This window comes from Anopheles merus, chromosome 3L (genome assembly GCF_017562075.2).
Source record: "Anopheles merus strain MAF chromosome 3L, AmerM5.1, whole genome shotgun sequence".
NCBI classification, from domain to species: domain Eukaryota; kingdom Metazoa; phylum Arthropoda; class Insecta; order Diptera; family Culicidae; genus Anopheles; species Anopheles merus.
The window spans coordinates 8,009,032-8,029,427 of record NC_054085.1 but is presented as its reverse complement, the minus strand read 5'-3'; the positions used below and the strand labels follow the sequence as shown (position 1 = coordinate 8,029,427).

The window sequence follows — 20,396 nt, the reverse complement described above, 5'->3', positions numbered from 1 at the left end:
CTTTGCTTGCTGTTTGATTATTCAATGAATGTATCTTCACGTCTTTGGAATTTCTAATCGTTTTAATGGTGTAAGGAGAGTGACAAAAGGAAAATAAATAAATTCAATGAGCGGAATAACGACGATTTCTATACTTGTATTTTGACCTAAAAAGCACTAGACAATTTGAAAAATTTAAATGTAAATGTGAAATAGAATAAAATGTTTCATCAAAATTGATGAATTGATGATTCGTTGTTCGATTCGTGCTTTTATCGTGTATTATTCTCGTATTGAATTAACCAAAAAAATCCGAACCGATTTCGCGGCTCAATTATGTCATTTCAGTTTAGATGACCTGTCAATATGATATGACACTATTAAATGTAATTAGAAACAATGAAACATTAAATTTAACGCAAAAAAATGAAGAAAATATTAATATACATTAACTACCTGTTCACTTTCTTCCTAGACGAGAATTACACAACTGGCTGGAAAGAATTCCTAAGAACTCCTTTCAAAACTGGTTCTGGTGGCAAATTAAGCGCGTCCGCATTCTATCGCGAATAAAAAATCCCCTTAATTAAGTGGCCACCCACCGGTCAGGCCAATGAGACCTGCTTGTCCCTTCTACGGTAAGGACAACTGACCGCACGAGGCGTGCCCTTTGCACTTTGTAGTTAGCGTTAGGTTGACCTAGATGGAGATTAGACACGGAAGATAATGCCAGCATCCCTATAATCAATGCCGGGGCCGTTTACATCCACGATCGTTACCTGTTTTACGATCGCTTCCAAGGTATACTGTACACCAGAATCTAAAACGACCTTGCATTGTTTTGTTTAATGCTGCGTATTAATCCAAACAAAATTAATACTGTTTATCAAATCTCGTTGCCTTCCTTTTATTTTATGAACTATTAAAATTATCTTGTAGATGTAGACTAAATTCATGTAAAGTTACACTGCATGTTAATTTGTTGTTTTAAAATATTGGCGAAAAGTTATCGAAAAACCACATCTTCGACATACCTTGTAACCATGGCTTTTGGGAGCGACTAGTAAACTCGAAAATTTCCCTCCGCTTAATCATCTTTTCTCACGTTGCAGAAAGACGTCAACGAGATAAAGAAAACGTTGAAAAAAGAAAGTTCATGATCTTGCGCCCGGCTGTGAGCCCTTCCAGCTACGTGCTGCCCATGCTCTGTGTAAGTATGATTGAGGATGTTTCGCACAAAATTAAATCATTTATAGAAAATGAAACACCGAAACGGCCCAGGACATTGCCGATCTGCATGCCATACGCCGATAATGGGTGTGAGTAATTGATCGGGCGAAAATTTACGTCGAAGAATCTACGCACGCAATCCGGATGCGCATTGACATGATCAATTTTCGGTTAACACGGTAAGTGAGTGAAGATTTTGATTGTTTTGCCATGATATTTACGTTGGTTGTTGTTATTAACGTTACATAGCAATCAAAATCTTTAAAAAATGTTTCAAGGAACATACTTTAATAATTTGATAATATAATTTGAACTTACTAACTGACTAACAAACTCAATTTACTCAAGTACATAATATTGACAAATTAAGTTTAATTTCTTCTTCTTCTTCTTTTGGTTCAACAACCGTTGGCGGTCAAGGCCTGCCTGTACCAATTGTGGGGTTGGCTTTCTGAGACTTTTTGGATTACCCCCCATAGCAGGATAGGATAGGATTTTACTGTTAAGTTTAATTTACTTTTAACTAACAGAAATTTAATTAATAGAACTTATTGTGTATTTTTTTATTTTGTGTCTTTCAATATCTTACATTTTGACCTGTTGTTTCTATTTCATCAAAATTGTTATTTATTTAATTTTGAAGAATATTGTATAACTCACTGCAAATTCACGCTAAGCTAGCTAGCTAGTTTCAGCTGAATCTGTGAAGAATTAACATGATTTTTTAGCTATTTTACTTCCTATTCGTCCTGTTTACCACCATCGTATCTTACGGCTTGCATATTGGCCCTACGCAGATTGAAAGTGAAAATTTCACAGTTTACGCCTCGCCACGCGCTTCATCCGCGGCTCGCACATCACTGCGAAAGGATGCTACAAAAGGAATACGTGTGTGTGTGTAAAAGAAGGTGAAACTCGTCATGCTTTTTATCTGCACTTCGCCGCATCATTAGCAAAAACCGGTGTCAGAGGGCAAAAGAAATCGTGCATTCTTCCTGCCACTTCTTTGCCATTGTGGACGATGCGTACCGAAGACGGATTTCTCGACCATGTGGTATGCGGAGTGGGTCATCTTCACTGACGTATTGTTTTGCTTTTTTGCGTGTGTTCAAGTTCATCTCTTTCTCTGTTTTATCCCCTCTGTTGTTCCCTTCGAATTTTATGTTTTTGGATGATTTCGTCGATTTTTTTTCGAATGAAATATTTAATTCGATTATATCGTTTGAAAATGCAGTAGTTTGTTATTAGCATATAAAAAAGAAAACATTCTCTAAAATTAATATTAAATTTTTCATAAAATTCTTTTTAAGTAAAAGTTAATCATTTATTGTACTGCCGCCTATCCGTTGACAACAGGAAGAAAGTAGTTCCTGGATGGGCAGATCCGATAAATCTTGCACATCAAACAATTCGTCGACAGGTTCCGGTGTATCGTTTCACTTGATCGCACTGCACTTTGACCGTTATATAGTGCCGTCCTGTCCAGGGCGTGGCGAGGTTAAACATATGGGCACAAGTGGAGTTTGCAAAGTTTCTCCACGCACCGTAAATAACAGATTATCGTTAGCAGTGACGTGAGAACATGGCGATCTGTTGTGAAGGTGGCAGATTACATACTGGCAGACAAACCGCAAACAGTTACATTTCGAAGAAGTATGAATATAAATTACTGTAAAATAGCTGGTACGGAACTGCTGCAAATTTGTTGTTTTGCTTTAGCAAAAATGTAGAAAATTGCTTTACATATGACGTTCAACAGGTGACCATAATTATGTCTCTTACATCTGTTACTTCATCATCCTTTAATGTCTTACCAAAACATACATGAACTCCAATTAAAACCTCATTGATTTTAAACCAAATCAATAACTATAATTACAGTAGAAAGCTACAACAATTCCCTATGATTGGTTATCAGCGTATGTTTTTAATTATTGTCCAGTTTGCAATACATGAATAACACAGTATAATACATTAACATATTTATTGTAAAATAAATATAAACCAACCATTTTTTAATGCACTTCACTGTTTTGAATGTAGGCAACTTAAGTGCAAACAATCATGAATCGTATACACATCCTATTCGGGAAGAGACCACACAAAGGCCTTCATATTCAATCAAAGCTATATGATTGTACATCATACTAGCGGACTAGTATTGGAGGGCTCAGGAAGCTGAACTCCAGTATTGAACCGCGAATTGACCTTAAAGAAATAGAGAAAGAAGAGTATGTGTGTTTTGTCGTAAACTATTTCTATAATATCTTACAACTTTATCTTCCCTTGATAGTTTGACAATATACATAAAACGTAGACAGTGACTCATGGATTAAGGATAAAAACAAATATTAGCAATGGCGATGCACTTTGAGAACAATAGTAAAATAAAAATAAAAAAGAAAACAATATCAAATTTGGATAAATACTCGAAAAATGAACGAACATTTTGTTAATTCAATCGCACTGGAACACTTCATGTTTTAGCATTTTCAAACTGCTTCATTTGTACTACAAAATAAAGTTGCTTCTATAAATCCGACTACAAAAAACAACCTCCAATAACCACTATGATCAACGTCACCGCATCTTTGACGAGATTCTGATTGATGTCGGGACTGCCTTGAGCAGTTTGACTAACGCTTTTGTTCTACCGGGTGCCGGTGAGAGTTCGCCATCGTTGGCGAAACTGGTTTTGTGTATGAAGTTAAAAAAACGTCATTTTCATGCCTACTTCTTACACGGCAACCATCAGTACCGTCGCACCGCGTTGCTTATAACGTGCTGTACGTATTGTTTTAATTGAAGGACTCTACCGTGTGTGCGCTATCATTATAGCTCGAGCAGGACCGAGAAGGAAGCAGGCAAATGATCACTAAATACCTTCATCAACTGCCGGTATCAACGATCACCGCCCGCCTGATGAAGGTATGCGTACGCGATTCTTCGTACGAACGCTGTACTAGAAGTTATTTCATACAAGGTTAGTGTCAGCCAAAGCCATCAGGAGATACCATTAGAAGAGACGAAGCAGAAGCTTAACACACGAAGAAACTTCAAATGGGCACACAATCTCCTGCGGAGTAATAACGCTGTAAAGCTTAAAAAACGCCAACACATACAACTCTGCAAGTGCATTATGCAAGTGCGGTATTGGATTGTGAGAAAAGGGGCTAACGCTTGATGCTTTTTGAGATTACGCCCTCCGTGAATGATAGATACAAACGCTAATCGAAGCATAAGGGTAATTTTCATTATCCTGCTCCCCACTGGTCGACCTTCCGAGTGCTGTGTACGTGTTGTTAGGTGGGGTAGTATACAAGTAACAAACAATTTCAACGAGTGGGAAGCAACAAACCTACTGTTTTGTGTACAGTTTTTCCTTTCCTTATTTGATTTGATTGTTTACGTGCACAAAGCCAAAAGAAACTAAATAGGAAATGGTTAAAAAGCTTTTCCAGGCATATGTGGTTGCAAGTGGCTGTAGGTAACCACCAACTTGACGGGAAAAGCGAGCAAAAAATGGGAAGTTTTGATCCAACCATTCAGCAACAGACATGGCAATAGATTGCTTTGAGCGAAGGTTTGCCTACCGCACGTGGACAAAGTATGTTAAGGTTACATGAACATGTGTGTTTTCTAAGGCAGGATTATGCTGAGAGAGTGTAATAGACTTTGTTTCTTTTCTTTTTCTTCCACAACGTTCCACAACTGTTGGCTGATGTTTGGGAGTGAAATATCTAAATATCTCTTCCTCATAAGCTCGATTTTGCAATGATGGTGACCATAATAGCGAGGAAATTAACATTTGTGGCTTTTGTTGTCGTTCAAGATAAAAGCTCGCATTCAGAAAGGCAGAGGAATGTACCTGCACCTGGCGTATGATGAAAACATTGATAAATGGAAATTAATGGAATGGATTTTTTCAAATTTGTTGAAACACAAAATAAAAATCGCACAAACCATCCATGAAAGGTATAACCAAGTAAAATGCATTTAAAAAATGCATGTATTTTAATTACCGCATGATTAATTAACGATGCATTAATGATCCTACTTGCACCGCCTGCAACCCATCGCAGACGACACATTCCACAAATGCTTTCAGGGTGTCACATTACGATAGAGCAATAATTCCTTTGGCTACACGCGCCACGATCAATATTCGCTCCTTCCCCACTGCACTTGAACCGTTCGGTCCGTGAGGTCGAGGCAGCCGGTGGCTCTGAAAGGCTCGGACGGCGATTTGTATTTCTCCATGTTCAGTGATTGATGGGTGGTTAACGGGCGCGGGTCGAGGCATTCCGTGCAGGATGCATTTGTGCATTTGCTGCAGCCTGGGCATGGCAAAAAGAAATATCTTCGATGATGATGCCTTCTGTTTGGGTCACTCTCTTTGCATAATTTGTTCCTTAAGTGGACGCTTGGGTTGAATGGTTGTGAGTTGGTGGGTATGGTGGCTTGGCTTATGGCACGGCAATGGGCAGTGCAAGTTCGGAAGTTCAAGTGCAACCGAGAGTGAGCGTGTGTGGGGCTGCGATCGGAGTAATAAAATGCGCATCAAGTGCGAAAGGTTAAATGCAAAGTAATTACGGCGAGATCGGAACGGTTGTGCGGGTGGATAATGCTGCGTTTTGTCGGCATTTGTACTGTAATCTAATAAACTAGTAAAGTTTGTTCTCAGTTTATTTTAGTTGCAATACTTGGGAGCAGATAATTCATTATCAAAGCCTTTCAATATTAATCTATAATTCTTCTATTTCTTGTTTTTTTATTTGCTTTTCTGTTTACTATTGCAATTATAAAATGCAACACTTACAATGAGTGCTATCATCATCAAATAAGCATGTCAACAAAATAGTAACTCCAATCATGATAAGGAAAAGCATGTACAAACTTTGACATAATAATGAAAGGGAACACATGCTCTGTCTTTCGTATCATTAGACATTTCTCCCACAAACAAATGCTGCCTTTGGTATTTCCCGTACACCCTGCACATATTTAAATCTGGCTGACGTCACTCATTCGAGCAGCTTTCCTAGCGGACGCTTCGGATGCACTCGGACAGATCCATTAGTACAATACGGTGATTGATTTTCCTTGCGGATGTAGTGCCCGAACGCTTTAAATGTTACGCCGTGTCCATAGATGAGAAAGCCCGGCGCAATGTCAACTCGATGCGAAGCTAACAAAGTCCCGACTACACTCCCTGACGGACAGTCATTGCAAGTGTGCAAACGATTGTTCCTGGATTGGTGCATTTCTCTACGGTGGGGCGTTGATTTTATTGCCTTTCTTTTGTGTAGCCCTCTTCAATAAGGCCTTAGACGCCGTTTGATCGACAACATCTCATCGCGCGCCGGAAGTGGATGTCATTTGTTCGCACAGGGAAAGCGACGAGTCGGTGTTTACTGGTGACTCGGTATGGGGGATAAATTAAAACTATAGATTAGCGTTTTGCTGATTGGGTTTGGAGAAGAGCTAAACGTGAAAACACAAAAGGGTGTACATCATGAGTAGGAAGTCTTCATTCGTCAAACTTACAAATTTATATTAATTATTATTCATCTGTTTTAGAGAAAATAATATGTAAATACTAACAATTAAATTTACAATTCTACTATATACATTAAAAAATGCAAATCGCATTACATTTCGCTGCATTTGCTTTTCAATTCCACGCTTTCTTCGTACCTTAAACTACGGCAGGATGCGTGCGGGTGAAATGCAAATAATTGTTTGTTGTCCCAGCAACACCCTTTGCCACACTCAGCACCCACTTACATGAAATCGAGTGGAATTCGCTCTGTTTTCTCCTGCCAAGATTGCACAGATCGGTCCAGCGCGGGGTCACTTTCTTCGGTGGCAGAACAAATTTGCATTCCATAATGCAAATGCACCGGCCGGCCAAATGCACGCGTGAAGCCGGCTGACGTGCTAAAGTGGCGACCAAGTGTTGGCGCGAAATGGATGCCGAGTCACGACGCTTTGATTCCCATTTGTCATCGGGTCAGCCGTGTTTGTACTTTTACCACCGGATAGGTTTGCTTGGCTTAGGCCAGTGTGATGCTGCGAGTTGATTCGAAATCGTTTTCGTATAATTATGGGAAATGTTTGTTCGAGTATGTTTTTAGGTGTCCTATCTGGGTCAAAACCATGGTTCAATTGCACATGACAAGCGATCGAGATCAAGAGTTTAGCATCCGATTAAAATTTATTAAAGATGTGACAAACATGAGCAGCCAGATTGAACCAGATAGAATGAATACCAAAGATATGGCTTATCTTATGGCTTTCAGTTTACTTAACAATTTTCAAAAATTGTTGTAGTAATTGATATCTTTATTTCGTTAGGGTTGGGGTTAGGGTTAAGATTATTAGTTAATACGATTATTCTTCTTCTTCTTTTTGGCCCAAAAACCGTTGTCGGTCAAGGCCTGCCTCTGTACCACTTATGGGGTTGGCTTTCAATGACTTTTGGATTACCCCCCATAGCAGGATAGTCAGTCCTACGTCAGTCGCGGCACGGTCTATTTGGGGCTTGAACACATGACGGGCATGTTATTAAGTCGTTGACGATTGTACCATGAGACCGACTCGTGCGATTCTACTTTCTATCAAATATTTGATAAACTTGCCGACCCATACAAGGCCAGATTCAATCGTGTCCCATCCGCACCGTTCCTCGGTAGCAATGAATTACTATTCAGTTATGAGGTATAATTACCCTATAAAGCCTATAAAGGCCTAGCATATTCGCTTCATTGTTACGAGAGGATGCTCCGGAGGAGGAACGATCCAATCCAGTCTTGTAGGTGCCGACACGTACATGGAATAGGTTATTGGAACGTTAGTATCAAATAAAATTACCGATTGATAATAGAATATACGTTGTATATATTTGTTTTGAAGTTGATAAAACAAGAGATAAAAAAAACTAAAAAATACAGCCACAATACAGTAAAAAAATCAAAATACAGTATTTTTGGTTCGGTTAAACCATGCAGAGTTTTCAAAAAATAAATAAAATCATTTGGAATGGATTTTGGACTTTGGAATGTGGACTTTTTGATAAATGCATTCGCACTGTCTCGACATAGTAAGGCTTAACTATCTCTTTCCGTAGTAAATATAAAACCTGTATAAAGACCGGCATGGCCGCATATATCAATAAGGCAAATGATGAAGAATGACAAGCACATTTAAGCAAGAGGCATTTAAGCATTTAAGAGGTAAAAACCCACGAGGCCCAAATATTCTATAAAAGATACAACAACACTACTGTGCACTCCTTCCTCTCAATTTTATAAATAAGGTACCTTAGACATCGTGCCTAATTGAAACACCGTAAAATACTGTAGTTTCATGCATACCACATCAAAGCTTTACATCTAAACAAAAGATCTGTAAATAAAGTAGCCACTACTTCGCACAACTTTGGTAGTTATTGGCGTGTTAATGACAGCATAACACTTTTATTCAAACAAAGTGTTTTCTGATGAAGAATGACTAATGACCGTTTAGGGATGTTTAGGGCTGTTCTCGTAAAGGTTAGAAAAGAGAAGAAGGCTTGTAACTCGTGTTAAAGATTATAACTTGCTCACAGACTTGAGTAATTTTCTAATAGCTCTAATCTGTTCTTTTGTAAGCTGGAGCAGCCTCAGCTGTTTAGTTCACGATGTTTCAATAATGCCTTAGATTCTGCTTTCAACGATGTGTTTGCAATGGAGCATGCAATTCCTAAAATCACGGCTAAACGAACCATCGATGCAAATGACCAAGTTTTTGTATACACGTATAATACCTTGAAGTGAAAAGCAATAGGTAATGTTAAAATATGTTCACCTTTCCCTTATCAGCTATCCGTCTTACCAAAACATTTCATAACTGCATGAAAAAAATATATTTTTAAATAATGTAAAAAACACATAACGTTTTATAGAAACATTAAAAATTTCCACACATTTTCTGATAAAATATGAGTGTAACATAAGACCTGCACATTTGTACGGTTGCGGCGTTTATATATATCTAGATTTTTTAGAGTTCCCCTAATGTGTCCGTCTTTACTAACTATTTTTTCTCCTGATTAATGCTTATTCGAAATTCGGGTTTTACTAGACCTTTTAACGGCAGTAATTTAATTTTAAGCTGTTCTACAATTTCACAGAATAACTGTTAATTTTGTTTTCAAAATCTTAATTTGTTAAAAATAGTTAAATTTGAAATCGTTTTTATTCGACATCCCAGATGCACATTGAATTCTAGCACTTTCGAGCAGTTCCTCCGCTTTTAAGCTCACTGCGTAAAGCTTTGGGCGCGAGCTTTAAGCAAAAAGCTTTCCTGTTCCTCAGGTTACATCCGCGAATTGATGCAAATGCAGTTTTGTCCGTAGCATCGTAGTATGTCAATGCACTACAATTGTTTGTTGTAAATATTTGATGGGCCATGCTCACTGGTATATATGCACGTCGAACGTGTACATAAATAAACTGCTTGTTAACCTTCAGCTGTGCAATATATGTACAATCTCGATCCCAACACTTTCCCCCACTATTTCTTGTTTCTTTCTCGTTTCCTCAACTGCTATCACGATTTGTTTATCTTGACTTCATAATTAATCAGATTCAGTCGTGAGTTGTTTTGTGTGTATGTATGTTGTATGTACTTTTCGAGACTGTATAGACCACAACGGCCCCATCCCACATTTCCACCCGACCAGTGCATTGAAGTCGATTGCCTACTAAGGGGCGGAAGAGGATCTGTTTTGTACATGGAGTCACGCAATGTCATTGCTTTCGACGCCAGGCTGTCTCCCTCTTTGTTTGGGCAGAGAGTATTTCGTATTCATGGTAGGGTCGACCAATCGTGGTACCTGAGCACGTGCATAGTAGTAGGCTGGTCCTGCACAAATAACAACAGAACGGTATTGTTTTTCTACCGATTGCTGGTCAGGAGGCAACACTGGTCAGCTGATCGTAATCAATAATCTTGATGATAATGTATCTTCGTTGTATTTTCCTGAAGACCTCCCCCCCTCTCCCTCCAGCTCATCTGAGAGTAATCGATGGCCATTTGTGTTGGCCACGCTGTGGGACATTTTTCATTCATGTTACCTTCTTCATAGAAGGTCCTGTATGTTGTCGCTAGAATCTCTAGCATGAAATCGTGTCACCTTGTACCTTGTAGTTATATTGCTCAAGGACACTGTGAGGACTAGGCGGAAAATCAACGAGCGCAAAGTTTCTCCTACCTGGGTTGGTGCATTTTTCAGGCGTGCATTAAGCCTACCTTCGAATTGCTGCTGTGGCTCTTCTATTGAATCAAACGATCAAACGACAATACAAACCGGGAATAGTATCGAGCGAACATAGAGACAAAAATGTAAACTATCCGGTAGACGAATGATCGCGTGCTGCGAATCTCGGCTCGAACGGTCACACCAGTATACACCTGGACCCGATTCAACGGCTCCCACATCGGCACGAAGTGCATGACCGAAGCTCGCAAAATAAAAAAAATGATCCAGCTTTCGCGCCGAAATAAACAAACCCGCACGAAGCTTTTTCAGTCGTTGGCCGTACGTCGGGAGGTTCGCACGTCCGTTCGCTGGTTCAAGAAATTTAAGCGCGCCCTTTTCCCAACTGTAGTTTATGCAAGTGCTACCCGCCTGTGTGTGTGTGTCCGCGCGTGTGAGTAGGTCAGTGTGCATGGAAGAGTGTGCTAGACGAGAAACGGAAAAACCCAGTGGCTGTTATTGTTGCCATTAATACGTAATTTGGCTTTATTGCCATTGGTTTGGAAGCGAATGTGATTTTATTCCAGTTTATCTCTGTGCTGTTGGTGTGCCGTGTTGCACTTGTATTTGTTTGTCCCGTTGTGCGTGTATGCGTTTAAGTGAGTGGATTATGAAAATCAAAGCCTCCGGCTGATCACCTTCGCATGTCAGAAGCAGCGGTAATTAAATATTATCATCGATTCGTGATGGAGGCGCCCGGTGCGTTTGACCGGTGTGGTCATTTTCCCCCTTTTGGTCCTGTTTTCCTGCGTTCGTTTGTATTGTTGTGGTAGTGTGTTGAGTGAACAAGTAGCATACGATGCGTGTTTGTTGATGGACCGTGGTTGAGAACTTCCGGTGGACCACTTCCTGGTTTTCTCTTTACCTTTCCTTCGTTCCATTTATTCACTCGTTTTGATGGGAAAAAGGTGATACACTGTGAATGAGCTCTGTGAATATAAAAAAAGCAAAGAGGGGAAAAAACAAACGAAAAACCATTCAACAAAACAGAAACGTGCCGTCGATAAATGTGTGTTGAGGCGCGAAATCTACATCCGGCGAATGGTCTATAAAAGTGAGACTTTCGGTAGGAGGCGATCGTTGTCTTGTGTTTTGTTCACACTTTCCTTTCTCAGCTAATCCTGCTGGTTTGCGAGCGGAAGCTTAATTAAAATCGAATAAACAGAATGAGGTAGCACATAGCCCACTGAAGAGATGATCGAAGTGATTTGGTCGAAACGAAAACAATTTTTTTGAATTTGAATATGTTTTTTTATTGTTATTTGTTGTTTTTATTTTTCCTTTTGTTATCTTCTGTTATCAATTTAGTTTTTGTCTTAATTTTTTGTTTTAATTAAAAATACTTTTTTTATTTAGTTTTTTTAATGTTTCTATTTTAATATTACGTTTATGATAACTATGAGATTTTATTAAAGAATTATAATGAAACCAATGATCATTAATTATTGAAGTTACCATGAAAAGTTTAAAAATACAAAAATAACATAACAAGAAAGGAAAAGCAAAATGTGAAACCAAACGCACTCAATCGGCAACCGTCATACTGCCATCGTTCAATTGAGCAGAATGCAGAATAGTGCATCGAACGCAAAGTGGGATTCCATTTGATATAATAAGTATTGATTGGTGTACTAAAAATAGGGCCCAACGGTTTTTCGTGCCGTTATACCTTCCCACTGCACATCAGCTCCATCGTTCCGGATCTGTTCCTAGTTTGTGTATTTTTATGTATGTATGTCTGTACGTGTGTGTATTTATGAAATGCGCTTCCCGATTCGTTCGACTTGCCGTTTATCCGTTGCGTCACCGTCAAAGCAATGATTGTTGATCAGGAAGAATAGTGTAATGAAGTGTGTAAAACTTATATCAAAACAAAACAAACAAACGTTACAAAGCACTGCTGTGTACCGATTAATGAGTCAAATGGTATTACATTTTGGCCGTTACGGATCTGACTGATGTTAACAATGTTAAATCGTGTATGATTATATGGGAAAAAATCATTTAATTAAGCTGTGAAAGTCCTTCATCCAACTATTATACAAATACATACAAAAGAAATACAAAATATGGACCAAAGATTGTGCTTTACCGATAATCTGTCCTGCGGTGGCATTGGCATCGAAAAGTGGCCCATACATTCGTCACATTTCACCGTGTAGCCGTTTGTTTTCCCGTCCTTTGCTTTCTCTGCATGCGAACGTTCGGGTTGTTATTCGATAAGAGCGGTTGCGTTTGGTGCTCGTAACCGGGCTGTAAATGCAACTGTCGAGGTGTCCCTTGCCGAAAGCCAAACCGAGCCACCAGCCAAGCCAAGTGCCAATCTCTGGGGAAACAATTAGCGTTGGAAATTCGAAGACGCTTCTGTAAGGTTAACCATCGGAAGCTTGTGGATAATTCCAGACGGTGGGACTACCGTTAACTGTCCTGTATTCATATTTGCTTGATATTTTGGTTTGTATTTAAATGAAAAAGCACAATACATTATTTAATAATAATTAATATTAAATAAGCTGCTTCAATAATTGTTGTTTTAAACGAAATATTATTTGCTTCTTTAAATGTGTTCTCAAATATTTTGTATAATATTACATTCCACTCAATCCATGTTAGATGAACACGTTTCTGATCGAAAAAATTCAGAGCATGCTATTTGAGGCGATGAATGTTCGTAAAGTTGTTATAGGAATTCCAATGGCTGACCTAAAACACTAAACGCACTATGGATTGCCATGCCATACGATGTGGTACGTGTATTATTCAAGATAAGGAATGTCAAATGGTTGTTATTCCTTGACTCGACAAGATCTCCCACATAAATAAGCCTGCCCTGCAATGATGTCACTGAAATATTCGCTTATTTTATCCGGAAAATCTGTTTTAAGGAGAAAGGATTATAATTTTATAGGAATAATGCTTCATTTTGTTTACATAGAATCTTTTTATTTGTTAAACATAAAATTTAATAGGGCATGTATTGGGCAGTTCATAAAATATAGTGATTATACTTTCAGAGAAAAATTATTCAACACAACCAAATTTCCTAATTTGAGCTAGCTGCACGATTATCGCTAACTTATTTGTTTGTAAAATAGTCTAACACATACATTTCACAATTAGGAAAAAACTTCATACAGTGTTCCAAAATTTAAATGTTGTTAGTTCCTTCATCATGCATCCAATTACGATTTAAGTAGATTTCTGTATAATTTCTTCAATGCATATCTTTCTCGAGATACGCGGTTGACCGTTCTGTGAGCAAATTGAACTGATTTAATGCATCAATAATAAAATGCAAATTAAATTCCCTTTTAATCGAATTTTAAAAAATCTATCAAGGAATAAAGGGATGAATTGAAAACATCAAGTAATAATTATCAAATAGACAATTTAGTGCAACAACTTCAAGCTAAATACAATTAGCATTTTTTTGGCTGGAAACGGTGAAATTCGACTAGTAAAACCTTTGATGTATCACACACTTCAATTCATTGTTTTTTATGTTTTTTTCTTGATAAAGCTCCGAAAAAATTAATACAATAGACATTAAAAATCTTGACGATATTGATCGATTTCATGTCCACCGAATCAACAACGAAAAGGTCAACCAGTAGATGTGATGATCAAAGCCGTACTGTTTTGACGTTTCAAACTGGTCGTACGCACATCACAAACATAATCGATAAAGGTACACCGAGACACGCAAAGACCGAGGTCATCCAATAAATTCCAAATAATTAATAAATGTATAACAAAATCCTCCGAGTACCGATCTGCTAGCTTTATGATCTTCCAGCATGAGATATATTGTAGGCCACATCGGAGCAAGTGTTTCGTTTCCCCCAAGTATCCTTCCAATGTCGGGAGATTAATTTACACTACCTGTTGCATAGGGTTTTCCTTGCAGACTGTCAGTGTTTCCCTTGCTTTTGCTTGCGTTCATAAACACTGCCCACCTCTAACTAGAATGGTCATCAACCGGTTTTAATGGAAAAGGACACCCTAGAGACATCCTCGTTAGTATTTACCCGTCTGTGTCTAGCAAGACGATAAATTATGCAAATTTTCACTTCGCTCTCCAAAGGGACTGCAAGGTGTTGTCGGGGAGCGTCACTGCTCGTTTGTCAGCCATTGGAAGCAGCAGTCGTAAATGCGCGCATGATTTCGTTGCTGCAGTGCGAATGTGTGTCCCATCCCAACCGGGGACGGAATTGCTACAAGAAGAGTGAGAGAAGAATAACAAAAAAAAACAAACAATTGCAGAAGCAGGCAAACCGTCTCTACGTAACAGATGTCATGTCAACCGTTCCCATCCATTCCCATCTTCGGAATGCATCGCGTTTGTATGGTGCTCTAAACGTTCCCTAGTACCTCGGTGTAATAGATCAGCTACGGTGCACAACGTCTTTGCAGTGCCGGTCCGAGAGTGTCGACGTTGGTTAGATTGTGTCTGTGCGGTGCATAAATTGGTTCAGATCACCGATCGCAAACGACTAGTGGCGGCAAACTTCAGACCGTCCGGCTTGGAAGTGTGTTATGATGAGGCAATGAGGTACGCGACTTGCTTAGTGTCCATTTCCGACACGTGCGACTGTGCGATCTAAGTGATGTGATCAGGTCGATGAAGGCCCATGTTGACAAACGGTCGGAAGTGACGATTAGTTGCGGATGTGATACCGGACCTCGATTCAGGATCCGTAATTTTGCTACAACCAGTGCTACTATTACTGTTTCTAGGTGTTGTTTCTAGGGCTTGTTTGTACGTGTGTGTGTGCTACAAAGTGATCAATTGTGGTGCGGTGCAATAGAAATTTCGTAATGATGCGTGGTGTCAGTGTACGAAAAACGGGCGAGCAGAAGCGAAAATAAAACCACCATCCTGATTAGTTGCTTCGTGACCTACCCATACTCAGCGGTTTCCGTGACCACAAAACACACAACCGGACGTGGTGGTGCGTGCCACACTTGTAACAACCATGAAATGATTATAAACTCTACTCAGCGGAGCTCCGGACAACGACCAGAGCAGCGGGGACGCCCGCAACGTCGGCGGCGACGGCGTCGGCCCCGGCGACGACGGAGACGGCGGTGTTTGCGGTGAGGCTCCACCGGCCAGAGGTGCCAACCGGCGGCCCACAGCAAAGCGACCAAAATGGCTGTCGCCGTGTATCGGAGCACAACCAAAAGCACAAAGATCACGCTGGCCCTGCTACAGCTGCTGGTGATGTGGTGAGTCGTTTTGTTGTGCCCAGTGTGCCCGAGATTTACAGTCTTTGCTCATTGGAATGTGTCGCTCGGAGTGAGAGCGATTACCATGGGATAATCATTTTACTAATGGAGTACACAATATTTCGTCCAGTTTCAGTGCTTTTGAGTTGAGGTGCAAATCGGCAGTATTGTTGATTATTTTTAATTTAGTTTCTTCTCTTCTCCTACGAAACTAATCAAACAAACAAAATGCTCTAAAATCTAAAGAATCAGTAGAATGCTTATGATGGAATTGTTTGTACAGAATTTTGCAGATAGAAAATGAAACTAGTTATCCCTTACTTTGTTTTGAACGTGTAAGCTTCCTTCAAAACAAAATGAAATTATTTTGATTTATTAATATGTAACGATTAATTTAAATTTTGAAAATCATCACCAATTTTGATGTAAATTATATCAATGAACATAGGGACATCGTTATGTATCATTAAACTCAGAATGTTTGACACGACTAGTCTCAACGAGATGAACCTAAATAACATATTCAATCACAAAATTCTTTTATCTGAAATCCATACAGAAATCCATCCTCGTAGACATTTGGTCGCGTAACATAATCAACAAGGTGTATTATTTACTATTCAATACATTTTTGATACAATGACGGTTCGGTTCGGTTCGGTTGGAATTGGATTTGTATTTCACACGCACCCGAGATTGGGTGTGAAAAATCCTCTGAATCATGCCCGCTGGAACAAAGGTTTAACGGCGATGTTGCGTCAAAAATTCAAGCCCTTAATCTTCGATATAATGCATAATAAAAAAGGTGCTTAAGCGAAACTCGCCACGTTACGATCCCACGAGAGCTCGTACGAACGACTTTTGGTTGGATGGTAAACGAAAATCAATTTCCACTCGATTCATGCTCCAAACTGTTTGTTAGTTTTCAAATCCGAAGGTAAAGTTGCAATTGCAGCTGCAACGTTACCTTCCGTTGTGACTTCTTCTCGTTCCAAATTTGAACACAAAGCCAATCAACCGCCGAACCTTCTGCTCTGGAGCCCAATGATGACTAACCGAAGGCCAGCGGTTGCATGTGCTACCGAGACGTCAATAAGCTCAACGTTCGATGGCTGTTCGGTCGCGTCACAGTTGGGTCAGGTATTGTTTTTCTTTTTTTTATCATGTCGCCTTCAAACTGGGTATCGATCTTAAACAAATAGGCGATAAAGTGCTATGCTGCTCGAAACTTCCTCGAACAAATGATTGACTGCGAGTTGGCCTTCGTAGTTTAAGGTACTGATGAACTACAGCTTACCAACACCGTGTGAAACTCTGCAAAAACTTATCGTATATGAAATTATATTCCTTTTCGATGTTGCTATTATCGGACATCTCAGATCGTCAATAATGGGACAACAGTTAACACGACAGCCGCGATGGTGATTAAACTTTAGCAAACATAACAACTATAATCGCGTAAGGTGATGACCACACACACAAAACAACACAAAACCAAAGAAAGCTTCAAAGAAAACTATAGCATCACAATTCTCATGGGAAGCAAGTTTGGGTCGCGATTGCAGTTTAACGTTCCGCCGGCTCGTCAACCGAAAGCTGTCTGGATGATTAGTCTGAGTGCTGCGTGTTCTGAAAAAGGGGCCAGGTGTTTCTCGAGCGATACAGGGAAGCCGATAAGCAATCGAAACATGTCCAGACGGGTTGAACTTTTCGTGATGGCGGGTCTGGGACGTTGCAGCCGCGGACAGGGAGACATTGATTTTCTGTCAATTTTTTGAATGCCCTTTGGTAAGCCCCTCACTAAAACACTAGTTGTAAGAAGAGGAGTTTTAGGTAGGTGGAAAATATGGGCTAGGCCTATCCTCTTGCTAGCTGCACGCGAGTGACACGCGAAGAACGCGAACATGATCTAGCTTATTTCCACTTGTACAGTTAAAAAATTGTTTTGAGTTATACAATCTATTGGAGAATTTTTTACGAAGGAAAATGTTAGATATTAGTTTTCCATGTTTTACCGTTAAGATTTCTTTTACTTATTTACTTACTTCTTAAGATAACCACCTTCAGTTCAAATCTCCGTAGCTCAGTAGTACAAGTGATCCACTAACAAAGATTAATTCAGTTTTTTTTGAATATTTTTCCTATGCATGTGCGCAAAAATATTGGAAATATTCGATTCAATTATTTGCATTTTAATCTATTTCAAAGCTTTGCTATCAATGTTTCTAAGAAAAGGATACGTCATTTTCGCCAACGATATAGTGCACTGAAAATTTGCTGTTGAGCTAGACATAGATCGAGTATGATTATTGCACCGAATAAGAAGAAAAAAACGCTTAATATAATAATTAAACATCAACTTTTACGTATTATTTTTTGATCAATTATGAAAAATCATAATTGTTTTAGTGGGCTGAATGCCTATCTTGTCTTCAGGATACTCATGTATGTTATGAATAATATGCATTGGCGGTTACGTACTGTCGGACACCTCATATTCACACCATCTTTGAGGGTATCTGGGCAATATTTTAGACTACATATCGGAACATTATCTTCAGTTAATTAATTACTTAAGTTTCCATTACTTAGCCAAATGACCTCATAGTTCGTTAAACATTGACCAATATGGTGCTGAAATTGATTAATTACATTTAATACTTATTATTGATAGTCAATATGCTGCATTTGTGCTTCATGTGTGTATTTAAAAGATTAAGTTTCAAATACTAGTTCTAAAAATTTACGAAATGACTATGCTTGGTTTTCTAGATAGAGTATTTTAGATACTGTCCTGATTTCTTGCACCATTTTTATGATCAAACGTTTCAAAATACTAATTACTACTTTATACACTATTATAAAGCTATGTGTAACTATTATAAAGCTATTAAACGATTTGCAAAACAACCTCATTTCCTATTGCAAACGAATGCAGGTCAATCCTCAAACAAGCTGTTAAGATAGATGGGTCATATTGAGCTAATTGAAGGAAAATAGCGCTTATGATACACATGCAACATAAATTCAATTGATAAAGCTTAATTGTAATTCTTCAATTAATCCCCAACCATTCTTGTGTTGATAAACAGCAGAAATCAAATGCCACTTACTGTCCTTTGTGGTGATAAACGGAAAGTGTTATTAAATCGTTACTATTTACATATTGACATTGGACATTGTACTGTTCCTAAGCATGTGCTAATAACCGATACATTGAAAAAAACAGACCGCACGTGCCAATGAAAGGGGGATAAGCTAACGTACTAACTACATACAAACCTGCCAGTAGGGTTGTAACCGCGCAAACGTTCCTTCACTACCACCACACAAAAGTCTGCAGCGACGCATTCCATAAACATAAGGACACAGGCCACCTCAGGAAAGGAAAATGGACTCAACGACAGGATAACGTGTGTAACAATAGTGCCACCACACTCCCTCAGGACAGCCCTTCTCCTCCAGAGGGCGTGTGGAGCAAGGAATTAAATGTTCCCATTATAAATAATTCATGAGCGCTTGGTTCGATTCTGCCGTGTGCGCTGCGCCTGCCTGGTGAACAAACATCAAACTCCTCCTGCACCATTCATTTAACGGGCAGGATTGTTGGAGTTCACTCACTTACCGTCCCTCTACTTCGGCCCTCTAATCTTCTTCCTTTTCTCTTGTGGGTAGGTAAAGGTAATGCGTGGTATGGAAAGTTTGACGTTTTTCTGCATGCGCCCGCATAGGTTTATGCTAAAATTCTTTCACCAGGATGTCCTTCATCGGGACGAAGAAAGTGGCACATCAGGTGGGCCCGTGCAAGGCAGGTCGCGGAAGTTTTGATTCTTCCGCTTGCACTCCGGAACCATGACCTACCGGAATGCGTGAACAGCAGTTTTCCTGTAGCGTGGCAAGAGAAGGGGAACTCAAACCAACGCAGCAAACAATGGAGTAAAATAAATAAATAAACCCTTCCTATGCCCATAAAGCAACCCGCCGGCCGTTTGAAAGAATGTTAGGCAAGGGTTGCGATACACGCTGGAACCGTTTCCGGATGCATTGATTCCGGTTTTGCACTGCGGTTATTTTCCCCAGCTGCGTGCAATGGTTAGGAATGGGAATGGACACTGATTTCTGCCATCATTACGCACCGGTTGATCTATTTCGGGTCGTCTGCCAATGCCATGCGCGGCGGTTTGAGCTTGCCATATCATTTCTTTGTCGGGTGAGCTCGTGACCGCATCGACGTCTCCAGAGTGGCTGTCCGGAGCGTTCTCGAACCCTTCTTGCCGTCTGCTCTACGCGCTGCATAATGCATACAGCTCATTGAAGGTCCATTTGGGAAGATTTGAATTTGGGTAGAGTGAAGATGCCAAAGATGCTGTGTAGCTTTCTGCTTCCGATTGAATGGGTTTGCTCGGGCAAAGATTTTATTGGCATTGGTTTTCTGCCACCTACGACGGGCAGCTGGGCAAGAACTTTGGCCATTCTCTTATTTATAAAGACGAACGAGACGAACAAAACGAAATGACTTTTGGGGAGCGCCCAGGTTTCCGTTCAGTGCTGCAGCATATGGTTCTTAATCTTTAACAAACTCTGGCGTGGGAGCTTGTCCGAAAGCTTGTTTTAGATGCCAATAAATGTTTGTTTGCATCCTTTCTACTTTTCTGTG

General features: G+C 39.6%; 1 protein-coding gene across 8 annotated transcripts in view; it reads left to right on the top strand.

Moving 5' to 3' along the window:
* The window catches only part of LOC121600159 (glycine receptor subunit alpha-2), a 56,449-nt gene that overhangs the window by 11,666 nt on the left and 24,387 nt on the right, over nucleotides 1-20,396 (top strand). For 2 of the 8 annotated variants that reach the window (XM_041928498.1, XM_041928496.1), the window contains exons 2-3: nucleotides 455-617; nucleotides 1,092-1,388. In XM_041928498.1, coding sequence (XP_041784432.1) covers nucleotides 1,354-1,388 — 35 coding nt within the window. In that variant the 5' untranslated portion in view covers nucleotides 455-617; nucleotides 1,092-1,353. Of the gene's footprint in view, nucleotides 1-454; nucleotides 618-1,091; nucleotides 1,389-10,519; nucleotides 11,170-14,594; nucleotides 15,740-20,396 lie in introns of those variants that run through there. The other 6 variants (XM_041928497.1, XM_041928495.1, XM_041928494.1 and 3 more) reach the window with 6 other exon arrangements.